Genomic DNA, 21,320 nt, shown 5'->3' with positions numbered 1-21,320 from the left:
CCGATGACTTGGAGCACTCTTCAGCCACAGCCTGCTTCCTTGTCCTGCTGATGATGTTTGACTTCCATTCCAGAGACTAATGTGAAGATATAGCTTTTCACCCTTATGAACCTTGTCCTTGTATATCTGATGTGGACTCCATTATGGTCAGCCTTTAAAATTACCCAAGCACAACTAGAATGCTGTGGGTGACACCTACATCTTTTTAACACTATTTTGAACCTTCATTGTAAACAATTCATAACTCTGGTTCTACTGATGAGAGTTTTGTACTTTTGGTGTCATTTTATTCATTAAAACATATTCTATATTTTTAATTGGTTTGGAATTTTTCTCATATTGTGTTTTCACTTTATTTCTGTTTGAGTGCTTGCATAAATACTTCACATTTATGCCTCTACGTTAACCTGACTGCTTTGTGCCAAGCTCCCAGAGTGTTAAGCACAGGTTAATTTAATGACTTTTGTGATTCACCCTGTCAAGGACTGTGATTATTACTTAAGGTGGGTTCTCACCCCCCTTAATAAATATTCTAGTCCCTTGCTCTCCACATCCAGCAAATCAATGAAGTAGAATACATGACAATCAGGGCCCGATAGATAAACTTCACTGAACGTCAACAGAAGGGCAAAATAAATCAGATGTCAATCAAGCAAATACACAGACGGCTAAATCCACACAATTAAAGACAACAGCCCCAAGAACATACAGGTCATTGACCTGCTAATCAAGATCAATAATAGACCTAGAAACACACCACTGAGAAAGTGAAAGTGTAATGCTTAAATGCTATGTCATAGAGACACATGGGCACAAAGGCAAGATTTATTTCCACCTTGACCAGGCTACAAGTGAGTATTGCAAACCTTAAAACACAACTTCCAGGTGCCTTGCTGCACCACCTTGGCTTTGAGGGGGATCCGTTTCTTGCCTTATTGCCTGGTGGACAAATGGTGGAAAGCTACTGATTGTATTATCCAGTGACCCTCCCAGTCACATAATTTCATAGTGCAATGAGGAGTTTTGTCACTGCAGTTATTGCAAAGCAAAAGGCATCTTTGTTTTAGTGTGGTGTCTGGTGTGTTGAGTAGTAGAAGGTCACTGATATGTCTTTGATCTGTCTGAATCACTCTGTGTATTTCTAGTCACTATTACAGTTGAAGAGTATCCTTGACATGAACCCGCTATGTGCATTCTTCCTATTCCTGGGGTGTCTCGTCAGCATGCCAGGCAGAGCTGCCTTTGCATGTTATTAAAGTTTTCTGTGAACTAGTTGTCTCTCCACAATCAGTGGTTTCCTACTATTATATGCTACTATTACTGCGTGCGGAAATGGAGAATTTGGTCATGACACCTGTACCAGTAAAGTGTATGAAAACAGGTGATCTTAGGTCCACTCCATCCAGAGACAATAATGATGATACCAGGTGTCTCCTTTCAGCAGAGGTTCACTGCTTTAAGCTTTCTCCTACATGCAACATGTCTTTGTTTTGTGTTTTGTGGGTCTGCGATTCAAGTGTTAGTGCATTTTGTCTCACAGCTTCAGCTTTACCTGACTTGCCAGGCTATTGCCATCTAAAAATAATGCATCATATTGTTAGTAACACTACATACAGAAGGGGGCTTAGGGACAGCTTCCTTCAGCCAATGCTCTTTTGCAGTGTCTGTCATTCACAGTTTGTTTCAGAACATAACAAGTCAGGCCCGCTTCAAGCATTTGCTTGTATTTTTAACACAGGACAGTCATTTGTCGTTTACCAGTTGGGTGATGTAATTTTGCTGCATATCTGTCTGTTGGCCTCCCACTCTCTTCAATTTCCCCACCTCTTCCTCCTAGGGTTGAATTTGGATTGAAAATCGGCCTGGGCACGCCAAAAAAAATGGCCCACATATGCATATTGCCTTTCCACAAATACACAGATTAGTTCACACTGGTGAAACACACCTGAAAATAAGTGAGGCCACTTCTAATCAGCCCCCCTGATCCCCAGTCAATATGCATATATTAATGGGCCTTCCCAGCGAGAGAGAGGGAGTGACATCTCTGCCCGTTGATAAAAGGGAGGTAATGGACTCCCATCTGCCTCCAGAAAGGCCACTCAGGCACCCACTGGGCCGCTAGCGGCATCCGAACAACACAGTCACCGCCCAAGTCGGCCTCCAGGCTGCCCAGAAAAGCAGCCCACAGCTAGAACTCGGATAGCGGCCTCTCAGCCATTGCCCGAGTGCCCGCCTTACCAATCCGACCCTGCTTCCTCCTGCTACAGCTTCTGACTACCATGGAGCTCGGGGTGGAGCTGCTTCTCTGGGCACTGTTATTAGGGCTGCCTTTTTAGACTCCTAGTGCAATTTGGCCCTTCATGTGTAATGCAGTGTGCCACAAGTCAAATTTCCACAGTGTATACTAGGGTAGCTATCTTAGAGTGGTATTGTCCATAGTCTATCATTGTTTTGTTTTTGTTTTGCAGAGTTTTATATAGCGCGAACTAGACCCGAACCGAATCGGGTATCAGAGTGCTTTACATAGCACCAGTTACGTTACATGAGGACACATATATTCATTTTAGGCACAGGGAGATTAAGTAATTTGCCCAGAATCACAGGAGGTTTTGGCGTCGTTACCGAGACTCGAACCTAGATCCCCAGGTCCGAGGTCGAGCACCCTAGCCGTTAGGCCAACTCCACTCCCAGTTGTTTTACCATTCCAAGATGACTGCCAGGTTTAGAAGGAATGCAGTGACCACCTGGGAACAGTAAAACCATGATACACTATGTGCAATACCATTCCAAAATTGAAGCCCAGTATGATGTTTACCATGCTGCCATCTTGGAATGGTATTTTTCACATTGCTTCTAAACTTGATAACCACCTTGCCACACTGGGTGCTTACTGACATCAAAGAATTTCTGGCAGGGTGTTGTTGTTTGCATCACCCTTGTGGTTTGATACGTTTGTGACAAACAAGTCTCGTTCAGTAGGGTGATGGAAGATGCTTGCTTAGGTGAACCTGTACAGTCAGCAGTCATATTTTTGGTAAAAAGCTTCAGACATAGCATTTCAGTGAGGTCTTGAATATCCTTCCATAAGCAGGTATGCTCAATTGTAATACCATTAAATGTGCAACCTGCCTCTATCTATGTCTCTTATGTTTGTGTCCTATTTTAATTCCTCCAGCTTGTGGTGTTGCATGCAACCAGCACTGAAAGCTTGAGGAATAAAAGTGGGGAGCACCATTAGCTTAGGAACTAAACAACCATGCACAGAAATTGGAGACACAAAAAGAGTCAGATTTCACCAAGACATGGAATAGATAGTCTGTGCACATTTGTATATGCTTGTATTTGCATGCATTAGCACTTTAAATTTATAACTATTGGCTTTGCTGATGCTTCATTAATATGAAGTGATGGCTTTCTTGGGTGGGCATACTTATGGAAATCCATTGAGAATTACTGGTCTAAAATTAATTTTGGGGGAGATGGTTTAATCCCCTCTTGCTAGCCTGCAAGATTTATAGTTTACTTTCCTTGAACAGACATAGACATTTTTCTTTGTTCGGTCAGAACCTATTAATGTGAAAGTGACCCTATTCATCCCTGGGAACCTCAAAGTACTGACGCGAAGAAGCAGTTGCTGGTGTTCTGGTGCTCCCCAGTTAGGTTCATACTATAGAAATGTCAGTACCTACAGGCATCCTCATTTTAATTCTTCTACTGGGCTCCAAATTCATACCTATTTTTACCCCCAGCAAACCCATAACAATTCAAATTAACTCATTAATTGGCTATGGGCAACTTTGTATTGTTAATGGATTGCAAGATTGTTAGATTGCTTTTCTGATTGCTAAACGGTTTAAATCAATTAGGGGTTGGTTATGTTGTATGCATGTGTGTGCGCGCGCACGCATTCCTGCAATAATCTAAAAAAACACTTTCTCAGGATTTACATAGAACATTTATTACATTCACAAATATTATTTCAGAAAGACTTGTGTTTAAGCTGTTGATTTAAAACCAAGCAAGTTGCGTTTCAGTCCAAGAATCCTCAAAGTATGAAATTGTTTGTTCCTATACAAATTATTTTATTACTCCAGTTCCCCGGTACGCCAACAACAGTAGTTAAGTGCTTTGTAAAAACCTGCATCATGCGGTGTTTAGACAGAATTTCGGAAACAGAAATATCAGGGGACAAAATATTGTGTTAAAAATATCGAGGACAAAAATATTGTAAAGGTACGTTTCTATAGGTAAGCAATGTTTTATTATAGATAACTCCATATATATGTACCATGACAATATATATCTTCGAAGGTGCATGGATGTGGAGTTAGGAATAGTAAATCTATACTTACCTATTTGCACTTACCTTCTCGATATTTTGGTCCTCGGTATGTTTTACACAATATTATGTCCTCACAATATTTCTATTTTCGATATTCTGCCATCCCATCATTCTTTGGAGTTGATTCTGGGTGTTGTCCTATCAATCAATTAACTTGGATTTGTAATCCGCTGCTAATCACCCGCGAGGGTATCCATGCGCTAGGTCCTTGCTGGGATCAGTCGAACTATCAAAGTCACTCACTCATGAACTGGCCTATTCAGATTATCCTATATCCTCAGGGAATCAACATGATACTTGAGGGCACACATTGGGCAGTAATAGTCATAGCTCAGGGAAAGCCCTCTATAATAAAAATACTATTTGGTGTTCATTGCTGGCATGAGGGGGTAATAGTACGCACCATGAGTAGTGGTCTGATGGTATGTGAAATTTAGTTTAAACTAGACCACTCTACCTTTTACTTCAGTTAGTTTCTTGTTTGTCTTTCCATACCACTTAGCCTGCCATTCAACGTACACAGAGATTGTGTCCTAAAATGTTTCCTTTGGGTGTAGATTTTCTGTTATTAACTCCAAATGGGCTATAGTTTTGTAGATGATATTTAGGACTCTATTTATGCCAAAGATATTTTATACCTCACTCACAGAGTGAATGGCTAACAAGTTAACATCACAGCACGTTTGTAAGTAGCTACAGACTGGATAGGTTGGATAGAAGAGCACGTTCTCTGCAGAGAAGGTGATATTTCAGATACTCATTTTTACTGTAATATTTTCTGATTTACTTGTGTTTATTTGCGCTATATACATAACATGGGCTTAGCCATGTGGGCAGCAGAGCGTAACACAGGAACCAATATCAACCTCAACAATAACAAATCCAAAGGCTATATCTGTAGCGATATTAATCAATTGAACATTACAGCAAATCCATCATGCGTTACAGGAGATAGCAGAATATCTAGATTGACTTTAATTTCAAACTTCTGAGCTTGTTCCCAAGCGATTGTTCAGTAGTAAGATCATATTTAAAATTGGAACTCTATAGATAGTACTATATTCCAGTATTGGAGTCTAAAAATGGACTTTATTCTAATTTGAAAAATCAGGGTTGTTGTGAGAAATTAGGTTGCTGGTTAAGGGGGAGTGAAATCCTATTCAATCAACAACCACAATTCTTGCCAGGCTGAAACACAAGAAACCCCCAATTAAGCCTGTGCTTTAACATCGGGTAGCTTGGCACAAAAGCAATCAGGCTTAACTTATATGCAATGTGTAAAGTATTTATACAGCACTTAAACAGAAAAAAGTGAAAACACAAGACAAATCCCACACCAAATTAGAAAAATAGCGTAAAGTAAAAAAAGTATTTGACTCCCAAACATCAAATATCCAATCAGTAGAAACAAAGATATGCAATTTTAAAGGTTTTGAAGAAATCAAGCTCTGAGAAGCAAAAAGCGCCCACCATGATTATCTGGTCGTGGTGGACCAGGTCCAAGTAACTAGTGCAGGCCAATCGCGATGGACGCGGGCCAGATACAGAACTGAGTTCAGTCTGCTGACAAAGTACAATGTAGCCTCAGCATCAAGCTGCTTGGCTGGGTATAGGATACTTCGACGAGGAGCTTACAATGCAAGGTCCAGCGTCAAGATGCATTGCACAGCGGTGGAGTTGATGTAGCTGTCGACCGAAGCTTGCAGTGCAAGGCCTTGCACTGTCATTGAGCAAGCCGTAGATGGGAGTTTGCGGGGACTTGTGCTGTGCTGCGTCAGCACTGAGGACAAGATGCGTCATGCTGGGCTGATGCTGGCGTCGAGGTGCGTCCTCATGGAAGTACCCACCGGCTTGAGGGGTCTTGCTCTGTGATGCGTCACGCTGCGACGAGATGCGTCGTGCTGGGCCGTCGGTGAGCTGCAGCGCGCTACATCGGTATGCTTGGAGTCGTGTCAATGTTGAAGAAGCCTGTTATGTTCCTGTGACTTTGAACAGGAGGACAGTCGACAGATAGTTGGAGATTTCTGAGAGCCCTAAGTCCACAAAGATAGGCTGGGTTCAGCATGGCAGCTCACAGCAGTAGAAGAATCCTGGGCAGCGACAGCAGTCATTGGTCAGCAAAGCTGATCTTTGTAATACAGGCAGACTTCACACCTGGCCAATCCTTCATCCTGGCAGAAGCCACAAGTCCAGAAGTGATCTGAAGAGTTGGCTCTGAGGGTCCACAATTTACACCTGGTTCTCACTTTGAAGTGGGACCAGCTTTTAGAGACCTCAGCCTACAGAGGTGTCTGGAATTTCCTTCCTCCCTGCCGTGGTCCCAGCTTTTTGGGGCGGCACAAAAGACTAGTGTGAAACCCTGTGTGAGTGTGCTGAGGCAGAGTCTTTGTGATGTGCAAGTATGGTTCCCCCCATCCTGACAGAGATGGCCCACACATATTCCCCCTTTGTCTCACTGTCTGGGAGTAATGTACAAAGATCAACTGCCTGCTGCACTTAGTTATGTGACCTAGGATTCAGGCTGTAAGTCCCAAATAGTTAGGAAAAGAAAATGCCAACTCTCTGAAAGTGGCATTTTTCATAAGTGTGACTTAAAATCCAACTTTGCCATTAACTTACAATTCTTTAGAGAGCATACTCAACTTTCCTACCTGCTCCCAAATGACAGTTAACACTTAATAAATGTAACTAGGTTACGCAATGTTATCGTATGGGAGAGACATTGCCTTGCAGTAGTAAAAAACTGTTTTATGAGTTTTCCACTACCAGGACACATAAAAGTTAAAAGTATATGTCCACCTTTCTAAATACATTGCACCCTGCCATATGGGCGGTTTAGGGCCTACTGTGAGAAGCTGGCCTGGTATATGATGTCCACTAATGTAAGTGGGCACCTTGCACCAGTCCAGACAACCCTTATGGTGATTTAAGAGGTCTTGGACAACCTTAGAAATCTCCTTAAGTGGTAGCTGTGGAAAGAAGCCTTCAGGCTTAGTCCAGAAGGAGTGTAAAGCAGCTTGGCTTACCAGAATGCAATCTATATAGTATAGATTAATTGAAAAAGAACCACACCAAGTATTTATAAAAATATGTATTTATTATATAATACTCTCTAGTACGTTCCAATATCTCCAACATGGAGATAAAGACAATGCACACAAAACTTTAGCAAAGAAACACAGTAAATAGCACTAAATACACAGTGGCCCCGGGGGGGGGGGGTGAACAAACCATATACTGTATCACCACAACTGCAGCGGTGAGGACTAGGTGACACTAAGGAAGACCAGGACCTGGGTTCGAGCTTTCCCACAAAGTATGTCGAGTGCTGAGGGGTCGGTGTCTGGCAGGAGCACCAACAAACCTTGGCAAATAGAAGACATGCAGGAATCAAAGAAGGAGTAACATCGGGACCAGCAAGGTCCAGGGCACTCACCAAAGGCAGGGGAGTCAGGGCAGGCCCTGAGCAATCAAGATAGGCCAAAAGTAACAAGTGTGACCCTCAAGTGGACCCACAGGCCGGAGTCATTGGAGTTGTGAGAGGACCTCAAACAGCTCACCAAAAGATGCAGGCCATGATGCACACGATGCAGTGTGGCTGAAGATTCTGGTCACTGGAGGTGCTCGAGGTTGGAGCTACTTGGAGCCCGAAGATTTTTTTGCAAAAAAGTCAACAAGCCTTTGCAACTGCAAGTTAGACGTGGTACACAGGGGTTCGGTTATTGCAACCCCCCACAAGGGATACTGGACTCAAACTTGGTGAGAGGGCAGAGCAGGCATCGAGAGCTGTGGAAAACCACCACCTGTGTTGCAGAGCCCACGGACTCCATAGGAGCTCAGAATCTGCAGACCGGTCGACTTAGTTGCAGAGGAGTGACTCCTTCACTCAAAGGGAGATTACTTCAGGTGTCTTTGATGCGTCACAGGCCTTGGAAGGTTCCTGTATGATACACAGGCAGAGACGATGCAGCAGACTGGAAGGGAGATGAAGTCAGGCCCAAACGAAGTCCAGCGAAGTCCAAAGTGCCCAGACGGTAGAAGTGCAGTGGTGTCTGATCTGAATCTTATCCCTCGAAGAATTTAGGGACCGACGCCAAGGTAAAACCCTCAAGTACCCTAGGGGAAGGGTTGGAAAGATTCAGGGGACCCTCCCACGGGAGGGTCTGGACGGGGTGTTTACTCTCATGTCCTTTGTCCAGTTTCACGCCAGAGCGGGAGACAACGGCTCCCAGAACTGGTTTGAACTGGACTATGCACAGGGACACCAAGTATGCCCCTCATGCAGACTTTCTGGCGCTGGCAAGCGCAACCACCCGGTCTCAATACAATAAATCCTGTGTGGGAGGTGGTAACACCTCCCTGTGACAGGATGCCTATTGTTCCACCTGCCTCTGTTCGAGCTTGGTTCAGCAGCACAAGGGCAGGAATGTGTCTCTGGTTGGCAGGAACAATTTTGTGCTGTCCGGGTCTAGAAGACTGGTACCGGGATCACTGAGAGCCTAATGGAGGGCTCTTCCAGTTTGAATCATACCCCTACACCCTTTTTTGGTGTAGGGGTATGATTACAACATGTTTGATACCAAGCATGATAGGATTTGTTGCAGCTGTTTTTTAGATGGTCATCATGTAATTACGCGGTGCCCCTCTATAAAGTATATGGCTGCTTCACTGACAACCCATGAGAATGGACTCCATGGGCTTCAGTGGTGTCCATGCAGGGGTACTCTCTCACTTAGAACCAAGCACCCTGCCTTCAGGATTGCAAAGGCCTGCTATAGGGGTGACTTATAGGTTTTAGGTGCAGTGACCCTTAGATATAGTAAACCTATATCTTCAGTAAGTGGTGCATGCACCAACTTACATAGGCTGTAATGGCAGTCCTGTAGTTCCATTTTGCATGGTCTCCCATAGGTGGCGTAATCCATGCTTCAGCCTTTGGGAGACCTCTGGGTACCTAAGCCCTGGGTACCTTAGTACCATATACTAAGTACTGATAAGGCTACCCCGGTATCCAATCTGGAGTGTACCTAAGTCATCAACACAACAATTTAGGGAGAAAGCAGATAGACTGGGGTCCTGATTAGATTAGCAGGATCCCAGTCAGACTAGTCATAATACAGTTTAGCACCAGGAAAAAAGTGGGGGTAACCATAGAAGTAGATCCTACGTTCCTACACCTATCACAGAAGTGACTTCTATGTATTAAAAAGTAAGGTTTAGGCCTGGAAAAAGGTTTGTTTTCCCAGGAGGTTGGAAGGGAAGTTTAAAATTGCACTCACAGTCTGTAATGGCAGGCTGTAGACATGTTTAAAGGGCTAATTAAGGGTGTGCAGCCCACTAGAAACATTTAACTTACAGACCCTTGGTACATGTAGCACCACTTTACTAGGGACATACCATCGATCTCCCCATGCTACCCACATCACCCCCGCCTCAGAAAACTTCACTGCTCCCCACTCAGAAGAGATCTCACTGAAAGATACTGATCCACACATACAAGGCTCTGCACAACCAAGGACCAGCATACATCAAGCACAACCTGAACTTCTACCAACACTCCAGAAACTTGGGCTTCACCTCCCTTCACCTCACTCACAGCCCTCGCATATGTCGAAGCTAGCGCTGAGGTTGTTCCTTCTCCTACCTTGTGGCCAGGTCCTGGAACGACCTCCTTTTACACCTCTATATCTCACCCACTCTGCTGGAATTCAGGAAAGGATTCAAGACCTGGCTTTTGACTGAGCCTACGCAGCAATATCCTCAGCACCTGGATACTCTCACAGGTAATTAGCTGCGCTGTATATAAGTTTGGTTGATTGATTGATTGACTTACATGTAAATTAAATGTGCCAATTGGGTGTATGCCAATTTTGCCATGTTTAGCCGCATGCGCGCTAGCGGTTTTCCCGCTGTGCGCAGCATTTTTTAAAAACCCGCGTTACATGACGAGCTGAGCTCGTCATGAGTGTACGAGAGGCGTAACTCATGACGAGCTCAGCTCGTCATGAGCGTCGAAGGGGTTAAAAGAGGGAGTTTAAGCACTTTAGCACTGATTAGCAGTAATAAAGCGTGCAGTCCTAGGGCCAACAGAAAAGATTTCAGCAAAATAAGAGTAGTAAAGCAAAAAGGTTTGGGGGAAGACCATCCTAAGGCCGACAGGTCTAACATGTGGTATATTGTAATACTCTAGACCAGGACTGACTATGTTTTAATTAGAATAATATTTTCATCGTAGCATCCGCACTAATGATCGCCATGAAACACTAAGATTTGTGAAACCGAATCTACCTTGTTAATTTTTTGTGTAATGGTTTTAGGTGTACAGATCTAAATTACTACTACAGGAAAACTATAAACTAATAGTTGTAAAATATATATCGTCCATCTAGGGTCTGACTCTGCAGTCTGTAGGTCAAGTGGTCAATATTAAGGACAGAATAGTCCTCATTCCAATCTTAATAGCTGATCAACGAGGTAACATTGAGAAATATGAAAAACTTGGTGATCTACCTATTTCAACCTGCACAATTGTACATTAGAATCAGATCAGAAATCTAAAAAATCTTCCAAATTTAATATTGATTTTTCTAAGCGAATGGGGGAATATTTTGTTCAAGCCCTGCCCCAAGACTCGACACCCAACTATATTGAAAAATATATTAAGTCTATACAATATTATTTTAAGATTTAAGATATTGGACTAGTGAATCATGATACTTATATTGCTGAATAGATCTTTGTCAGTGGCATACAATAAATCAATATCCCCAGAAGGAAATGTGCTATTTCAAATTCTTCATACACCAATTCTTTCATACTTATGCACAAACGATGGTGAGGAAGATATTCGTCATGACAAAGGACAGACCCATATAGATGCATTTGTATTAGCAGATTGATTTTGCTTCTGTTTGTGTGCAATTTTGTTATATATTTTTTGTCTGCATGTCTTGGTGTGTTTTGCGCTCTGTCCTAAGATGCAATTTACTCTTTCAAAGGTACCTTTGGGTCCTGTGGTTGAAAAAAAAATCCTTTTGATCAGTTACCAATGAGTTAAACTGAATTCAGTGATGCCAAATAGGTCAGTGGGAACGGAAGACTATATGTCAAGAAAAGAAACACTGAAATCCTACTAGTTAAAAGTATACCGACTTTACAAAACAAAAAACTGTTTTATGGTGCAACTAGAGTCAGTTGTAGACGTACTAATACCACTTCAGTAGGTGCGCCCAACCTGTATCCTGATAACCATTTTAAACCATTTGGCTGTCCTTTCTGGATGAGAAGGTCATTTATTGATGTCTGTGATTCTCTGTATCTAGTCTACATGTTTTCTGTTACCAAAGAGTAAAATAAATTAAATTCCTGTAGGAGCATATATGAACTTTGTTGTTTAACAAGTGAACATTGTTAACAAATTAATGCATCTTGTAGTCATCATCAATGTGCCTAGGATGCGAGAGCCAACATTTTAAACTTATTCTGGCTCTGATTTCACATCTTTATAGCCACTCCGCACATATTAAAGTGAGCTTCCATCCCAGTGGAATAGGATGAACTGGGACATAGACAAACAAGCTTGGAAGAAGATGCGACTCTGTGATGCTCCAGAATGGCTGTATTTATCTGGCTTCTGGTAGCCTCTCTAAGGAACACAGCTGCCACATTGGCATTTAGTCAGTTGGCAGGGTCGGAATAGAACCCAGCCATGGCAAAAATATTCAAACCAGCTCCATAGTGGAGAAGTGTGGCTCACTGGTTAGAGGAGGCAGATCCGGACGCTGAGATCAGACCCGGGACCAGGGTTCAATTCCCGACGCGGCAGGGTCTTGAGCCCAAAATGTCCACGGACTCGGTAATTCTCGCTTCGGTGCCTACTCGAATCACAGGTTCACACTCTGCAACTCTGGGCAATAGCTTGCTTAATCTCCACTACGGCCCCCCGCGGCGGGATGCCTGGCTTTCACCTTGGGGATACCCAGTAGGGGCTATCTCACAGGGAAAAACCAGGACGGGTTCCCAATGCAAAGCGCTTTGAGACCTGGCGGTGATATTGCGCTATATAAAAACCCATCCATCCATCCATTCTGCAGGAGTGCCCAGCTAGAAAGATTCTCTGGAGTATGGCCGGACAAATGCAGCTCACTCTGCTTTGAAAGCAGACCCCTAGCCTGAAGCCTAATGGGGAAATACCAGAGGGGAAGATTGGCCAGTCCAGCCATGGCCATTTAGGTGGAATGGTAGAGCAGAGGAGGGTTCCCCTGAAGGCTATATGAGGTCACTGCAGAGCTATAGCGCACGCCCATCTCCAATGCAACGGGGCAAGCACTTGAAGTTCATTCTGCTAGAGTTCAACTTGGAATCCTAGGTAGAGGTTGAGGTAGCCAAATAGAGGAGGAATCTCACCTTAAAGAGGCCAAGAACACAATGAGCAACACAAACATAATTTTAATTTACTAGTGTCTGTCTCTGGGGGGGTCTGGATATCCACAGTGCATAGTATGGTGGGTGAAGAGTCAGCAGCAATGAATGCCTTGTTTGAATGACTAGAATAGGTTTGAAATGTTTGCCTCATCTAAAAATTAAATTGATTCAGGGGAATCGATCCATACAACCCGTTAAAAGTTTATTTTCCTAGTCAATCAAAGTATTCCCAGGTAAGATAAAAATAACAAGAATAAGAGGCAAAGATTTAGACAGAAAGTTGGGGTCTTTTTTAGGGAATGGGTTAAAGTTGATCAGTGGCTTCAAGGATACCAGGGTAAATGTATATAGTGGCTTACTGTATTTTTGGGGCTATACAGTTAAATGTGAACAGCCTGCTTTCTATACCTTAAGGGCATAGGGGCAATGGTGAACGAATTGCTTTTGCTTCCTTTATCTTGGGGTGGAGGGTTACCTGCAGCTTCAAGGGCACAGAATTAAAGGTGGCCTGATGGCTGCCTGGTGCTCCTTGAGGCTGCATCGTCCATTATTGATGTAGGGTTATGTATGACCGGGCTGAGTCATGGATCTTTAAGGCTATGGGATGAATGGAGAAACAGACTACATCCTGCACCTTCAGATCACTAAATTCACGATGCCCAAGAAGCTTCCAGTCTCTCTCGCGCTGCAGGGTTCACTATGACATGCCCGCAGACATGATCAATTTCTTAATTTGAAATACTTTTTTTAATAGTTGTCCAAAAGAACTGAAACTGCAGGCTTCACGCTGTGTTGCCAAAGTTTAGTCACTAAAAGACAACAGAAGTAACATTTAAAATCCATTTGTTGCCTCTTCTTTGAAAAAAGAGTGTAAATAGTATCATCATAATTTATGGTACATAAAGAATAATGTCCACTCAGACCTGTACAGTTGACAGAAGGGTGCTGCTGTCTCACAAAAATACAGATCATAGGGCCATATGTACAAATCATTTTTGCTGTTGGAAACAATTTGGCTGTTTTCTGACCTCAAAAATTATTTTACATATGTACCAATCAATCACAAATTGTGATTCAGTAACACGTTACCAAATTGCAATTTATGTTTTTGATTCAGTATTTGGACGTGGCATGTTCAGGGAGTCCATTCCACATACAGAATCGGGGTGGTGTGTATGAATGTTTTGTGACCGAATTACAATTGCAAAACACTAATTTTTACCAACACATCAAAGGAGGTCGTAAACATGAATTTGCATATGGGAAGGAGTCCCCAGGGAACCCCTAACCCCTTTGTGAATGTTGAAATGCATATTTTTTAAGAGAGCCACCATCTACCTTAAAAAATTTCATTTAAAAGTTTCATTTTTATTTTAAACGCATCCCGTGTTCTTTTAAGGAAAACAAGCTTAATTAAAACAAATAAGAGATTGCTTTATTAAAAAGCAATCACAGACCTGGTGATCTGCTTGTCTCAGCAGGCCACCATCCTCATGAGGGCCGCGATTCCTAATGGGTCGCAAAGTGTGACCTACCTCGTTAATATTTATGAGGTACGTCTATTTGCAAACCCATTAGGAATATTTTTGAAATCTTTATTTTGTATATTAGGAATTGCTATTTTTTAATTGCGATTCAGAAAGAATCACAATTAGGAAATCACAATTCCTATTTTCTGTACATATGGCCTAAGTTTACAGCAACTTAATGACTGTTTAAGATATACAGCCAATGTGGGTATATTTGGTAAAAGGCACTAGGGCAGAGTCCACTATAATTTAGGGTGCAAGTGGACAATAAGACTGAATGAGAGAATTTCGGGGAAGTGTGGAAGGAGATAGCAAAAGGTAGTTACTTTGGAGTAGGCTACAAAAGGACAGAGATAAAGACCATTATAGTGAAGAGAGGGCAAGGGGGTGATAGTGGGAGGGTAGGCTATGTTGTGAGAAAAAGAGTGTAGGATGATATTTCTAGAGTAGGGTAGATAATAGGGGTGAGCGTGGAAGTGTAGACTATGATAGGTGTGGTGAGGAGGTAAGGGAGAAATGTTCAGTGGACCTGTGGGGTACAGAAGGCATGAGTATGATGGTAACATCTGTTAGAGGAGGAAGGGTATATACATGGTAGTGTGAGTGCACATTGGTAAGGTCAAAAGAACGTAGGCATGATAGTAGAAGTGATGGGGTGGAGAGGAGAGGAGTGGAGGCTGTGGGAGTAGAGTAGAGTTGGGGTGATAGGGGGAGTGCAGGCTGTGGTAGTGGGGAACAGACTGTCATTTTAAGGGTTAGATGGTATGCAGAAGAGGTGAGTTTAAGTCACTCTAGACAAAGAAACTGAGGGACATCACCAGGTATGAGCGTGAGTGCAGCAGGAAATTACGAAGGGTGCATGATTTTCCAGTCAACCCATCTTCTACATACAAATACATGTTTGATAACAATTTGGTGTTAATGCATAGTTTATTTGGACGTTAAAGTAATTACAATCAATGTAAAACCCCACTAAAAGGGCAACAGAAAAGCCTCTAACACCCACTCCCCCTTCTGAGAACCTATTGATACATTGGCCTGGGTCCTATAAAACAGAAGAAGACCCTTATAATCGGTATCAAATAAATGCACTGAACAGCCATTGTTTCTTGGCTAGGGTAGCTCCTCCTAGACGACACAACTTCCACCTGCCTAATATAGCACCATGGACATTTAAAACTGGTCAGAGAAGTTTTCTCCCAGACCTCCATTTGCCAACAAGCCCAGGTGATGTTAAGCAAATTGAGTGAGGGAGAGAGGTATTGGTTTGGGTTTCTGAGTTTAGCATGAACCAGTAAGTAGCATGGGATAACTTATTCATACCAGGCCTAAGTTGGAGAACTTGGATGAACTTAGCCGTGGATAGAGTCTTGGGAGTGAACTTTGACCTTTCCTTCCTCCTGCTCCCTGCCCTTCCTTGTCTTTGATCCTTCCTTTCCCTCTCCATGTGACACGTTGTTTTTCCATCCACAGCAAAACAGTTCAGATCAAAATTATTGATGACGAGGAGTATGAGAAAAACAAGAATTTCTTCATTGAGCTGATGGAACCCCACATGGTGGATATGAGTATTCAGAAAGGTGTAGTACCTGCTGCTCCGGACTAATGCTAACACTCTCTTCTTTTCTCCCTCGCTCCTTACTTCCTCTTTCCTTTCCTCCTCGTTTTTTCCTACCTTATAATTTGCTTTGCTTCTTCGACTGCCATATTAACACTGCTTTGAATGTTCAATCTTGCCTCATTGCTCCTGTGGTCTTGTGAAAAGAGACTGAAGATAACTGATTGCTTCTGCGCTGGGGGTGGTTTGCATGCGGGAGGGTGGACTGCCTGAGTTATGAGTAGTAATTTAGGGGGGACTTTCCAATATCTGCAATAATTTATCAGAGTATACTTTCACAGTCAACAGATAATTAGAGCAGCTCACTGATTACTTTCTCCTAATCAATAAGCAATTTGGCGAGGTGTGTAACAAGAACAAATCTGCCCTCGCATTGTTTTAAAGGGACCTCTGACTGGTTCTGGTGGCATTTTGAAATAGAGCTGAACATACAACTACCCAATCAATCAATCAATCAATCAATCACTGCATTTATAAAGCGCGCTGCATACCCGTGAGGGTCTCAAGGCGCTGGGGGGCAGGGGGGGCCGCTACTGATCGAAGAGCCAGGTCTTGAGGAGTCTTCTGAAGGCCAGCAGGTCCAGAGTCTGCCGTAGGCTGGTGGGGAGAGCGTTCCAGGTCTTGGCGGCGAGGTAGGAGAAGGACCCAGAAACCTGCCTTGAATAGGGATTGAGGGAGTCCCTATTAATTCATAGGGGTCTCTGCTGCCCATGATTACAAGAACTGGCAACATAAAGTAGTCAGTTGCGTAGGGAAAAAAATTTGACTATCGTTCATGGTAGCGGATCTGTAGATACCGAGAACGTGCACATGGGCACTCTATGCTCCACAACTCTTTTTTGCTCCATCCCTGGTAAGGGAACCCTGGTTACCTATCATTTGGTAGAGGTGGTATTTATTTGTAAGCCTGGTGCAATTTCAAGTTGCCCAATGGCTACTACTTTGCTCAGCTGCTGAGTTAGTGAATATACAATTAAATGAGTGAAAGCAAATTCCATTTTAGTTGCATCTTATTACTTGTTATTTGTGTCCAACGGGATCTGCAGTTCTCACACATAGAATAGTTTTAATAGAACTTCCCTTGATTTTCTGCTAGACACTCGGCTTATGTAAACTGCACTGGTAGGTATTTAGGCGGTGATCTCTGCTGATTTGCCCAGTGTGTGTAGTTTTGCCCTTGATTACGGGCTTCTTTTATCCTCAGTATTTTCAGTGCTAAATTGCTCTGTGTGAGATGTTATTTTTGTCCTCCCGTGAAGTGGAAGTGGTTTTTTTTCCAAGTTATGGCAATGTCGTGCGAGATTCAACCCATTAATTTCGCACAGCGTTGCCTTGATTCGAAAAGCATTTCTGCTTCATTGGAGGACAAAAAACACTTGTCGCAGAGCAATTTAGCACCACCAAAACGGAAGTAAAAAAGCAGCATGCAATCAAAGGGCAAAATGACACACAAAGGGCAAACTTGGACTGATCACTGTGTTTGCACCAACCAGCCTAGTTTGAGCAACTTAGCCCCCATTCTCCAAAGTGTAGAAAGACATATGCGGTAACTTGTCGCCTGGAACTTGCAGGAACTTGCACCAGAGAAAGCCTTTGAATGCACTGGTTAAAGTTGCCACGTCTCTGGTTTGACCTGGACGTCTAGGTGGGTTGAGCCATTCAGGCCGGGGTTCAAGTCTGGAGGTGTCTTATGTTCCCTTCACAAATGTGTCTTATCCCACTGGCCACATGGTATGGCTGGATTTGGTCAAAGCTGAATGCAGCATGATTTGGGACTGACTTGAACAATAGATGGGAGTTTTTTCTTTGGATACGGGACTGTGAGGACGTCCACATTGTTTCTTTGAGCAAGAAAAACGTTGTGGAAATGTCCACCCTATAAAGGGAGGATGGCTTGAGGTACTTTTGACTGACAGCCCGATGTCCGACTGGACATTGGCTAAAGATTTTCACTGGAAGACGCAGCAAAGGGTTCTCTGTCAGAAACATAGCATTTTCCCTGACTCTAAATATTGTGGGGACTGTGGATATGGCAGATGGAAACCAATCACATTTTTGACAGAGTACCCCAGCCACTAAACAGTACATCTGTCCCTTGGTATTCTGTCCTCTGTTGCTGTAGGATTATCATAATTCATCATTTTAGTTCTCTTAACGAGCATCACCGCAATCCCTATATTTTTGAGCTCATGGGCTTAAAAACAACAATCAACACACATTGGCATAGCTAGTGTCGTATAGTTTCCACCAATCAGTTTGGGGTCAACATAAACTTAGGATGCACCCCGCAGGATATGTTGTCCTTTGGACCAGCTAGCTCGCAGTGCCATCATTATCCCCCTCAAACCGAAACAGGGAGCGAACAGTTCTAGCAACCACTGAACGTGACAACTCTGTTCCCTCAGGAACCGTGGTGACAGACATCCAACTTTTCGCTCAGTCGCTCGTGCTTTCTTTTGCTTAGAAAAATATACAAAGAATACACAGAGGGGAGATTTCAATATTTATTGAACCGTAGTGATTCTTGCATAGAAAATGTGAGCTGCGATTATTAATGAACAGAAGCAGACAGCAGTTATACTGAATGTCAGAACGGTGAACAAAATGAATAGCTCGACCATTTTGTTTACATAACTTATATATGTATACGTATACCATAGTACAACAGTGTAGCACACTCCTAAAATATGAAACCCTTGTCCAGGATGCAGATGTATGTTTTTCCAAGAAGCCCTCTTCTGGATGATCTAACCCCATTTACCTGATGGGTAAGAGTGTAAGACCCCGTCTTGGTCATGAGCTGGACACCCATGACGGAGATGTCGGTCAGCTGCTAGGCGAAAACATCGGCATGAGGGTCCCCTCGAAGTCAGCAGAAGTGACTCCTCTGACTATGTTAGGAAACAAAAGGTTATAAATAGAAAATGGTATCCTTGCTTCGGGCCGGGATTGGTATCAGCTTGCCATTGTTTGTATTTCACAGATAGCTGTATCGCCACATGGATGTATTAATAAAGCACACTTGTGTCATGCACATGAGGGCCATGTCTAATGTCAAGGCAGTATGATAGTGTGCTCATAAAGTGTCTCGTGTCAGCAAGGCCAGAGTTTCCAAGAAACTAGCGTAAGAGTCACAAATTTAAATGTGTGCCAAAGGTCGATGTGGCAAAGAGAAAGCAACTTTAGGAAAGGACAATGTGCATGTAAAAATGGTGCTAATTCCTATGGGCCTAACTCGAGCACGTGACACTCGCATTATGCGCGAGACTAGTGATTGCCATTTTCTTTATTTTTTGCCTTCTAGCATTTTCTTTATTTTCTGCCTTTTAGCTGTTTTACACAAGGATGTGCTTCTTCCCCTAATACTAAACTGCAGAGGAGACTACTGTATGTGTAGCCTGTCTTCATATTCCATAGACATGGTAGTCTATCCTTTATGTCTATGGTGTTTGAAACTGATCCTTCATTTGACATAAGGAAAGTATTGAAAGGACAGTTTAAAGCATTCCTCTTCGGTCAGGTAGCCTCTGAGCGCATCCCTGTCAGTCCTAAGAATAAGCATGCCCCTGCCTGAACAATGAAGGCTTTCTAGATGCTTTGCTAGTGCACCGAAAACTTACATTGCATGTGCTATTTGCATTTATTGAGATATAGAAGCAATTCTAACAAGTTTTGTATAGAGAATCTGGACAGTATATAAACATGGTATTTCAGATAGGGTGATTACACGGAGAAGAGATGATGGCAAATTAGGGTTGAAACATAAACTCATAATACAAAACATACAACCATAAAACCTTTTCCATGTTCAGTATGGAGGCTGTCAAGTCGGGCCTGGTCAGGGCATTCATGAGGGACATAGGGATAACTGGTGAAGTGCCTGAGGTTGTCAGATGACCAGCCTCCTGGGGGCAGCAGGTGGGGATTAGGGACTTTTGAGATCATTTCAAGGTGATTAGGGAGGGCCCTCCAGAGAAAAGGTCCAAGCAGCTGAAATGATCTGAACTGACAGGCAGGGGGGTTGAGGTAAAAGCGAGGAACACCAAAAGACCAAATAAAAGCAAGTAGTGAGACAGAAAAATAATTATGCTAATAACACCCCTACCTTCCCTGTACTTCCCCCACCACCCCACAATCCCGCAAGTCAGAAAGGCAACATCCATGATCAGGGTAGTTTCATCATCAGTACCAAATACTGCAGAGATTATAATTTTTTTTGTAGACATTGCATGAAATGGGAAATTGAGAAACTGGTTGATATGTAGATGTGGGTTAAAGGTGACCTGTCTGCCTCAGATGCATACAGACTTGAAGCATTGGGGTCAGGAGGGAGGCAGAGAGTGATTGAAGAGGCAAAACAGATTTGACAGAACCCTGGACACTAGAGTATGACATTTTGTTAGTTTGGCCTTTAAAGAGGTTGTAGGAACACAGGATAAGTTGACCGGCTGGAGAATAGGGATCAGATTCATAGGTGAGGTTAAGGGTCTACTTGGAAGGAGTGAATAGTGAAGGAGAGAGGAGAGGCGGTGAAAAGGGTGTTGAGTGTTCTTGTTATGATGTAGGTTCTGGCAGAAAAATGTACCTCTACGTCATGTGAGGCTGGACAGATTTTTGATGACTTAAAGTATTTCGTTTTCGAGGATTATGGTCCAATTTCTGCTTAACTTTTTCTTCTACAGTATCATGAGTTGAGTGGAACTGTTCTCACTACATATGTTGCCTTCCCATCATATTTCTATTTACTAACGGGATTGCTGATATCGAAAAAATATTAGCTATGGAGAGGAACCTTTTTCCTGCGTATATTAGCTGTTTGCCTGAGCTCAGACAGAATTGTTTGCATTGCAACCCTCTAAGTCACTCACCTTTCCAGCATTGTAAGAGATGTGGCATTGCACCTGGTAATACATTCCTCCCGGTTGGCTGCAAGGGCACATTTCTCTTTCAAGCATTTTTTCCACTAATCTGCATAATCAATAATATATACCAATCACAGGAGATACCAAAGTGGCTTTGATACCCAGTGACCTTTGTCACAGTTGTTTGCTAAATGACAGCGATGACCTTATCCCTTTGAAAATAGCATGAGTTCTTGGCCTATACGTCTTTCCTCAGTGTGCTGACATGATTACCTGTGGACATTGGCAGGTGGTCTGACCTGGGCGGATGCAGCAACTCTCTGTGGGTTGTATGAGGCTCGTTTGTTATGAGAATTAGTTAGGGAAATGCCCAAAAAGGCTGCTTGTGGTAGGACATATCTAGACTAAACCAGAATATTGACAGGGACAAAATATCAAAGAGGTAAGTGCTCAGAGATAGCTATGGATTTACTGTTATGAACTCCACATTTGCGTACCTTGAGGATATATCACCAATGTATGTATATGTGGAGTTAGGTATAGAA

The 21,320-nt window shown here is 43.0% G+C and overlaps 1 protein-coding gene across 5 annotated transcripts in view; it reads left to right on the top strand.

Moving 5' to 3' along the window:
* Positions 1-21,320, top strand: part of SLC8A3 (solute carrier family 8 member A3) — a 501,924-nt gene that overhangs the window by 324,744 nt on the left and 155,860 nt on the right. For 3 of the 5 annotated variants that reach the window (XM_078659609.1, XM_078659607.1, XM_078659611.1), the window contains one exon: positions 15,769-15,875. The exons of the other annotated variants lie outside the window; for them this stretch is intronic. In XM_078659609.1, the coding sequence (XP_078515735.1) occupies positions 15,769-15,875 (107 nt within the window). Of the gene's footprint in view, positions 1-15,768; positions 15,876-21,320 lie in introns of those variants that run through there. 5 annotated transcript variants of the gene reach the window in all.

The sequence above is a fragment of the Lissotriton helveticus genome, chromosome 9, assembly GCF_964261635.1.
Source record: "Lissotriton helveticus chromosome 9, aLisHel1.1, whole genome shotgun sequence".
Lineage (NCBI taxonomy): Eukaryota > Metazoa > Chordata > Amphibia > Caudata > Salamandridae > Lissotriton > Lissotriton helveticus.
This window is presented reverse-complemented; position numbering and strand designations above follow the sequence as displayed.